The following is a 10035-nucleotide window of genomic DNA, read 5'->3' as shown; positions in this document are numbered from 1 at the left end:
AATAATTTATTACCTACTGCGTGGTATATTGGGTATGGTCGTCGACTTTTTATCTGAAAAGATTTTTTTTTAAACAACCGGGTTCGAATTCCTCAAGGACACTATATTGTTTTCATATTATATTTTCCATCTAAATTGTTTTCTTAATTGAAACACAATTCTAGTCTTTATAAATGTTTCTTGTCAAATCTCCGTTTATTAAAATGTACCTAGTTTGAAATAAACCTCCAACCCGAACACTAGTACTGTTTAGTTTGTTTATACTGTTAACGAAAATGTGAATGGGACTCGCACCAAAAACGTCCAATATACCATGCGATGCGATACCTGATTTTATTAGTCACGGAAAACTGTTCCACACAGAGATGCTTGAGAGCAGAAATGAATTTTTGTAGTACGTGGTTTCACAGTTGGTTTGTAAAATATTATCAGCTTGTCTTGTGTAATGTGAGTGGGATTCATATATTTTAGGAGGAACAAGGTTGCATTAATACTCAGGAACTATGCCATGGACCATTTTATGAAATTGAATAATTTTTTGTTTTCCCCCTTCTCTTTTCAAGAGGTTCCCAGCCATATTCGTTGTAAAGGTTAAGTATTGGTAAGTTTTGTACACCCGGTTATGATTCTAGCTGCTTTCTGATTTAGATGATCAATTTTTAACTGAGTTATGTGGAAATGTTATCCCAAATTATGTCGGCATAATCAAGGAAAGGTCTGATAAAGGAAAAGTAAAACTTCTCTAATGATTTCCTATCTAATAAATAACTAATTTTCCATAGCATATTTTATTGAAAAGAAACTTTGGCCTTATCGGTCACCCGGTCACCCGAATACTAGTGAAAAAGTATCACTACTCCTAAGGGCTATGAAATCTATGAAAAATTTCCTGTTTTGAATATCTAAGGTAAATTCTAATGTTCACCAACAATATAAAACAAGATGTGTTCTTAAAACTTCAATGCCCTCAAAAGCGCATACACTGATGAAAGGCATTACGTAATATAATAGGTGAATTAGCATTAAAAGATATGACTAATTTGGACCCATCGTAGAGTCAAAACCCTAGGTTGTGAAATTCACCATTTTTTGTACATCCTTTTCTGCTATTCCTAAGTATGCATTTAGATTTTATACAGTATCAGCAAACTTACACATAAATATCATACACTAAGTTTGGCCCCATCTTGGGGTCAGAACCCCTACCTCAAGGATCATGAAATTTACACTTTTAGTAGAGGCCTTCCTGCTCTACATCACTATGCATTTAGTTTCTATTAAACATGTGCGGTTCTAGAGAAAAATATTTTTGAAAATTGGTCAATTTTTGGCAGTTTTTGTCCTGCCCCTAAGGCCCCAGAAACCCCGAAAACAATTTATGTTTCAAAGATGCTTCATAACAAATGTGAAAGGAATTGGAATGATAGTTATCAAGAAGAAATTAAAATTTCTATTGTTCACACATTTAATAACTGACCATTTTGGCCTCACCCTAATACCAAAACCCCTACCTCTGGGATCATCAAATTTACAATTTTCCATGTAGTTTCAAGTTAGTATCAATTGCACTAAAGAAGATGCTATTTTAAAAGTGTTTTACACATAAATACTACTGTATATAGTAAGTTTGGCCTCGCCCTGTGGTCAGAACCCCTACCCCGGGGATCATGAAATTTACAATTTTGGTAGAGGCCTTCCTGCTCTACATCACTATGCAATTACTTTTTCTTACATGTGTGTGGATCTTGAGAAGATTTTTGAAAATTGGTCAATCACACAACTGTTATGGGTTCTGCATGTTATAATTTATATATGCATGAATTTTCGCGGAGATATAAATAAGGTCTAAGCTATTTCATACCATGATGGAATTTTGGAATGAAGATATTCTATTTTACTCAAAATTACAGGGCCATATTTGGATATGTGTGGCTCTTGTTCTTTGACTTGTACTTCTTGAGAAAACCATATGAAGTTTGTTTTTGTTGGTGGTGTACCGTACCCCCCATTCGGGAATTTTCCAGTCATAGAAAAAGTAGCCAGCTGTGAGTGAAGTACCACAAATTTTGACCTACCGTATGTACATGTATATGTATGCCACTCAAAGTCTTTGTAAGAAGAGTCCTTTATTGCTTGAACGCCTATTGTGACATGTGACCTCTATTTTTATGACCATATCCGAATTAATCATGACTTTCTCCGCTTGGCGAAGGAACAAACACCACCTTTAAACTTTAAGGCGCCAGGATTGAGAATCAGACCCTGGCCAGCGCCCTACCACCAGGCAACCACGGCGCACAGTCTTCGAGTTTTGTAATGTATGCATTCTGCAGTCATGAAACTATCTATGTTAAGCCCAGCAATATCTATGTCTACTTTGTTTTACGAGGTTATAAAAACAATGGAATAAACGAGTAATTTACATAATCGAGCGATACTCCCCATTGTTTTTATTTCCTTTATACTGCATAGGAACTGGACGTTTGTTCTTTTTATCTATATTTTTGACTTGTTTCTTTCATAAATATAGGTTTGACGTCCCTTGTGTGTCAAAGTTTTTTTTATAGTGAAATAAAATACATTGAAACGGGATAGGTTTAATAATGACAAAATACTGGTAAATATGAATAACTGTAGATAAGTGGCCAGTGTAATTGTTATGTAAGCAGGGTCAATAATAAGTAGATTGTACGGTGATGGAATTAACGAGGACGGCACACATAGAAATGCAGTAAGAATTGCGATATGTTTGATACATGTAATACTCCCTTTATAATCTTCCTCGACGTTTCTAAAGACAAATATCAGGGAGCTGCCATAATGACAGCGGATTATGTGATAATGTAAATGGAATCAAGCACCTTCCAGTTTCCTATCTGTTTTTAACAAATTGATGTTTAGAATTGAATGGCAATCACATTAGATACGATTAAAAACTATTTTTGATACTGTGAATGTGGAAATATTGACGGATTTTTCCTTCTCCATAATTTTTTTTCCAACGAATTTCTCGTGTTTCAGACCGATATGAACAAGTGAAGATAACGAACAATAATCAATCCTATAAAAGATGCAAAATTACGGGAATGTCAAACTCGGACCCCAGTCCCTGGACATACCAGAGGTGGGATCAGCTGCCTAGGGGGAGCAAGCATCCCCTGATGACCGGTTACCTTTTTTATTACGTGAACAAATCTGAGGATTTTGTTTAACGATTTATTATAGACCAGCCTTGCAAAACTTCAAAATGATAGCAGTTTGTAGTGTACATTGTACTTGTAAGCTGACCTTGTCCTGGGATGGAAATAAAGACATAACATTATGTTTACCTATATACAAGTTTATTTTTTTGCACTTATTGTATTTTATAACAACACCCCCCTCCCCATTGTGGCTGTTGTTGGTCTTGGCAACTAGGCAATGAGTAAAATTTTAAAGTTTTACATTAAAATTTTACCATGTAAATTACACCTGTGTATTGACACCCAAATGGTACAGGCCAAAAACACATCATTGCCTAATGTTATATCATAAAATCAAGCAACAAATTTCGCAGATCTTCTCATTCCGGTTGACGGCAATGAGACGATTTGCAATCACCCCCAAACATCAATCATTAAAATGTCAATTTTCAATTAAACAAAAAACCATATGACTATGATTCCGGTGAGCGGCAATCAAAGTGTATCATATATATATGTGACCAAATTGTCACCAAATAATTCAATACATACAATATTGTCCAATCAAATCATTCAATGTCCAATCACAGGAACCAGACGCGCATTCTTCTTGTGTTCCGTAATCAAAAATGTACTTTATCTGGCCCCAAGTTGCCAAGACAGTCTTTTCAAACACACTCCATTGTATTTGTTTCTTTTCCTATAACCAGAACTATATCCAAGAATCGAGCTCACCTGAAAAATTGAAAACATTTTCCGCAGTACATATTCTTACAACTTTTTGGGATGGGTGGGAAGGGAAATTAAAATGTTGTCTCGACTGTTATCTCACCGTTCTCCCGAAATTGCCTCGTCATAAAAGGAAATGCTATTCTATTTGCCAACTTATTTCCGGTAGGATTCCGGAATAGTGTTTCCGAAAAAATCCTCAGAAATAAAATATATTTAAGTCTGGCTAAAATAAATGGATTTATAGTTAATTCTATAAATCTTATTATTATAGACCAGCCTTGCAAAACTTCAAAATGATAGCAGTTTGTAGTGTACATTGTACTTGTAAGCTGACCTTGTCCTGGGATGGAAATAAAGACATAACATTATGTTTACCTATATACAAGTTTATTTTTTTGCACTTATTGTATTTTATAACAACACCCCCCTCCCCATTGTGGCTGTTGTTGGTCTTGGCAACTAGGCAATGAGTAAAATTTTAAAGTTTTACATTAAAATTTTACCATGTAAATTACACCTGTGTATTGACACCCAAATGGTACAGGCCAAAAACACATCATTGCCTAATGTTATATCATAAAATCAAGCAACAAATTTCGCAGATCTTCTCATTCCGGTTGACGGCAATGAGACGATTTGCAATCACCCCCAAACATCAATCATTAAAATGTCAATTTTCAATTAAACAAAAAACCATATGACTATGATTCCGGTGAGCGGCAATCAAAGTGTATCATATATATATGTGACCAAATTGTCACCAAATAATTCAATACATACAATATTGTCCAATCAAATCATTCAATGTCCAATCACAGGAACCAGACGCGCATTCTTCCACATGGCGGAAATGGTTACAATATTAACCATTGAAGCCACCGCCACCAAGGGGGGGAAGCGGCTAGTTCCTGGAGCCAAGACCTTGCCACAAAATACCCCGTCCAAATTCTAGTATAACTTTGGATACACTTGCCATCCATTCGTTATAAATTGTTCTAACCCTGCACTAATGTTGTTGAGAAAAATTTCATTGCCTATATTTGATATATGGACCCCATCTGCCTCAAAAAGATTTGTGTTTACAAGTTTGATATCCAAATACTTGATATAACATCCCCCATTCCTTACTATATAAGCCGCCACTGAACTGTTGATTCTTTTTGCAGAATTATTCATTTTTTCTATGCTATCTGATGAATACCAGTTCTTTCTAGGCAATATTTGTGACCATACAAGCTTTGTATTGGGTAAAAGTTTCCAAATTTTGTCAATTGTACCTTTCATATCTTGTATAAGCTGTTTGATTGGTGTGTACCCAATATTATTACCACCACAATGTAGAATAATGTAATCAGGAGGGTCAGCAACTTTCAGCAATGTTTTGATCTTGTTGTACATTTCATACCAGCCCATACCCCCTTTTCCTTGCCACCAAATAGACACATTTAATCTATCCATTAGTCCCAAGTTAACTCCATCTGGTCTGATTCTAGCTGCTAAAAATGCTCTTTTGACTATTGATGAGCCCACTACCCATACCTGTTGTTCTGAAAGTGTATATATAGAGACATGACAAGATTATATAATTATATGACTTGAAACCATTTTCATATATACTTAAACATATGACAGTCTTAAGGGTTACACCTACATTTATATTATGATTACATCCTAACATAAATTTTGTATGCTTTAGATTTCCATCTTCCTGCTTTACAGATTTCTTCCTCTGACATACCAAACATTGCTGCACTGGTTGCTGCCCCAATTCTAAATGAATGAGACTTGTATTTTTTACCTTCTAACCCTATTATCGACAAAACTTTATTTAAAACTGCCGTAAATTGGTATCTAGTTAATGGTTGTCCACTAAAATGACAGAACAACTTCCCCTGCACTGAAGGTCGTATTGCTAGATATTCTTGAATAATCTTAATTGGTTGTATTTGAGACCCAAATTGGCTATTCTGAATAGTAATTGTTTCTCCTTCCCCTATTTGATCCACTTTGGAATGCTTTAATTTTATTTGGATTTTATTTTCTTCTGTAAACATTGTTATGTCTTCATATTCAATTGCATGTCCCAGATCTTTTTGGTTTTTTACTGTCATTTCTCCAACTCTAAAGAAACCAAAAAATGCTAAAGTGTAGGCGGCTTGAAACAGTTTGCATTCATAGTAGTTTGTACAAACCAAGTGCAAACTTTGTAGTATTTGATTTAATATATTTGATGTAATTGGCAGTCTGGCATCATTTTTCTTGACCTTTCTTCTGAATCCTTCTAAGAGTTTCTTAACCAGAAAGCTTTGAGTTTCATCCCTATTGTTTTGAATTTTTAGTTTGTAAGAAATAGCTGAAATGTAAGTTCTAGCTGTTGCCACTGAGAGATGTTTTGCTGACATATAACCTATAAATAGAACTATTTGCTCTAACGTAGGGGGCCATATTTTGCTAAGGTTTAGGGAATCCTGGAATTCCTCAAAGCATCTTAGTCCCTGGTTGTATGTTTCCTGAGTATTTGGGGCTGTTGCTAGATGTAACAAGTTGTTTACTTCATTTCTAACATCAACTGCTGAAATTCTACTGGTATTTTTTCTGGTATCTTGTTTGCTTGTGGAGCCAATTCCTGAAATGTTTTAAACTGTTTACGTGACAGTGCATCTGCGATACTATTTTGTGTACCTGCTATATGTTTTGCCTTGAATACTATGTTGTTTTTTAACAGTATAAGGACCAACTTTCTTATCAAAAACATGATTCTTTTTGATTTTGATGTTTGTTTGTTAATAATTGACACCAGTGCATTGTTGTCAATGTACATTATGATCCTCTTGTTCTTAAAGAGCATTTCGCCCCATATGTAAATAGCTAATACAATGGGCACCAGCTCCAAAAATGACATTTCTTTAAAAATACCTAAATCCCATTTTGTTGGCCAAGGCCAGAAAACCCATCTACCTTCCCAGTATGCCCCACATCCCAAATCTGGATTGCCTGTACTATCTGTAAACAATTTCATATTTTCGTTACTCAGCCAATCACTCTCATGCAAGAGTCTAACACCATTGAACTGTTCTAAAAAAAGTAACCAAGTTTTAACATCTTCCCTAAACTCATTTGTGATTTTGATATGATGATGAGCTTTTGTCACCCCACAAGTAGCATCATAAAACCTTCTGTTGAATGCTCTTGCATTTGGCACACCTTTGCTGAAAAAATTTAAGCTTCCAACTATGCTTTGTACTTCTTGTAACTGTAATGACTTTTTAATAAGGGCCATATTTAGCATAGATTTCAACTGTTTTACCTTTTCTAGAGGAATTTTTACAACCATATCAACCGTATTTATTTCTAAACCTAAAAATATAATGCTTGTAGATGGCCCTACTGTTTTTTCATTTGCTAACGGTACACCCACCAAACTGCACAAATTCTGAAACTCTTCCATTAAATGTGAACATTCTTGAGTACCTACTCTTCCAATAAATAAGAAATCATCCAGATAATGATAAATCGTGTCAATACCTGTCTGTTTCTGTAGTTGCCAGTGTAAAAATGTTGAAAACTTTTCAAACAGATTACATGACATTGCACAACCCATTGGTAAACATTTGTCAATGTAATATTTACCTTGAAATTTGAAACCTAGCAAATCAAAATCACCAGGATGGATTATCATTAGTCTAAATGCAGATTTTATATCCATCTTAGCCAGCAATGTTCCTGTTCCCAACCTAGCTACTGTTTCTAAAACCTGATCTAAAGATGTATAAGCTACTGTACATTCTTGGGGATCTATGTAGTGATTAACACCGTTATTTTCTGGAAAAGATAGATGTGTAATTAATCGCCACATTCCCTCTTTTTTTGGTACAATGCCTATTGGCGATATTTTTAAATTTGATATTGGTTTATTTGAATATGGTCCCCCTATCCTTCCTTTTTCTACTTCATTATCTATTTTTTCTTTTGCTTTCTCAGGGTGTTTTTTGACTGATGTAAGATTATCTGATTCACTCCCTATTCTTGGCCCTTTGTACCCTAATCTGAATCCAAATCTAAATCCTTGCAAAAGCTCTAAAGCTATATTTTTTTTAGGATAACTGTGTAACAATGATTCTAAATTGTTTATATCTATAGGGGTGGTCCCAAGCTTCCATACTTTAGAAAGTTCCCCTTTGACCTCTGAATTGAGACCCCCCTCTTCCTCTTGTGTTTTGGTACTGACCCCTTGAAAATCTGTAATTTCCCTGTCCACGAAAATTACTAAAACCTTCCCCTTGTGTGCTGATGTTTTTTGATTGACAATTGTTGATAGGATGTTGACCCCCACACTTGATACATACATGCAAATATGCACAGGGTGATCTGAAGCATGAACCTTGGTAGTTGTAATTGTAGCATTTTTTACTCTGACTCTGGTAAGTTGGAGCAGCAGACAGAGTTTTAACAGCAGGTAAAACAAACATCAACCATAATTCTGAATCAACCTCACCCCATGGTTTTGTAGGGTTCTTTGCCATTTTTAATCTGAATTGTTGGTCATACTCTTTAAATCCAAGATTTCCTGACCTAGATGCTGCTAACCTAACATCATTCATGTATTTCAAAATTTCTAATGTTTTTGCCGGATGTGCTTCTAAATAAATACTGCAAAAAATTATAAATGCATCCGTCCATTGTTCAATGTTGTTGATTTTTTTAGAATTTTTCTCGGATGTTTGTAATTCCCCATTCACCATTACAATTGTTTGTTTTTGTGGTTCATTAGAATTAATCAACAGTTTTGCCAATTCTACATACTGACCACTGACTATTTTGTTTTTAATTTCTTGTGAAACATTAAGTCCAATGACATTGTTGTAACTGTTGACCATATTTGGTATATCTATGCCCTGTGTACCTCGAATGGTTTCCCTGGAATTCTCCATGCGGAATCCCGATGGTTCATCTCTGGGTGATACATCCATTTCTCCCTCAAATCCGTTATTTGTTGATGTCTCCATTGTCGTCTGCTCTTGAAATTCAACTGGACCTTCCACATTTTTATTTGTTCGCCCCTTTCTCATAACATCACCTCCCTTCTTCTTTTTCGCCCTCGTTGATTTTTCTTTTGGCATGTTTTTTCTACAATTTAACTTATTTTCCGTAGCTTCTGAATCTTATAAAAAATTAAAATGTTGTCTCGACTGTTATCTCACCGTTCTCCCGAAATTGCCTCGTCATAAAAGGAAATGCTATTCTATTTGCCAACTTATTTCCGGTAGGATTCCGGAATAGTGTTTCCGAAAAAATCCTCAGAAATAAAATATATTTAAGTCTGGCTAAAATAAATGGATTTATAGTTAATTCTATAAATCTTATTATTATCGTTATTAATAGCGTGTCACTTCGCTTATTGGAGTGTGCGAATTTTTGGGCAAGGCCCATATATTTCAATGAAACAGAATTTACGTTTGTTCTCGGTGACCAATCACATTGAAAGAATGGCATTGCATGGTCATCCAGACTCACTTTTATTGATCCATACGGTCAATCAGTGAGTGAAATTTCCATGCTTTATCAAGCGAATTTACACGCTGTTATCGAAACAATGATAATTAGAACACGTTTGGTATACCCTTTCATGTCTTAATAGTTTCGGGAGCTTGCAAGGTTAGGTTATAACTTAATGTAATTAAGCTTTTCATGAAACAACTCATAACGAAATTACATCACGAACTTACACTTTAAACTGTTAAAGAATTGAAAGTGAAAACACAGCATTGTGGCTCAAAATACAATACCAGCGATATGAAATTCCTACACTAAAACGCAGCTTTGTACATAAATAAATGACTTCGCAAGAGCTTCCCAATAGCAAAATTGATTGACTTATCGATCCTACCGAGCTGATAACTCATTAGAAATGTTATGTGAACGTTTGGTCAAGATATTTACACTTCAGACAAACCGGTAGAGATAGCTCAGTGGTAGATCATTCTTCGTGAGTTCGAGCTCGAGCCCTGTTTGCGCTATGGTCGCGTAAAGCTTAAGAAGTAAACAATGGTACTGATTGCTCCTTCGCCAAACGCTCGGTATTTAAAAGTGAGAATCACGGATCTTTCAGATGAAAGGTGAA

At 35.2% G+C, this 10035-nt stretch overlaps 1 protein-coding gene across 2 annotated transcripts; it reads right to left on the bottom strand.

Moving 5' to 3' along the window:
• Nucleotides 1–3324: 3324 nt before the first annotated feature.
• Nucleotides 3325–9277, bottom strand: LOC125677201 (uncharacterized). 2 transcript variants are annotated; one of them, XM_056140196.1, is made up of 2 exons: nucleotides 8818–9277; nucleotides 3325–6540 (listed from the first exon to the last, which is right to left on the bottom strand). In XM_056140196.1, exons 1-2 carry the CDS (start codon nucleotides 9032–9034, stop codon nucleotides 5579–5581), a joined length of 1179 nt encoding a protein of 392 aa, XP_055996171.1. In that variant the 5' UTR covers nucleotides 9035–9277; the 3' UTR covers nucleotides 3325–5578. The 2 variants fall into 2 exon arrangements, with proteins under 2 accessions (XP_055996171.1, XP_048771166.1); XM_048915209.2 differs by having other exon boundaries at nucleotides 3325–5461.
• Between the last annotated feature and the right edge of the window lie 758 nt (nucleotides 9278–10035).

The sequence above is a fragment of the Ostrea edulis genome, chromosome 6 (genome assembly GCF_947568905.1).
Source record: "Ostrea edulis chromosome 6, xbOstEdul1.1, whole genome shotgun sequence".
Classification (NCBI taxonomy): domain Eukaryota; kingdom Metazoa; phylum Mollusca; class Bivalvia; order Ostreida; family Ostreidae; genus Ostrea; species Ostrea edulis.
The sequence above is the reverse complement of the archived record's forward strand: the minus strand, read 5'-3'. Positions and strand labels throughout refer to the sequence as shown.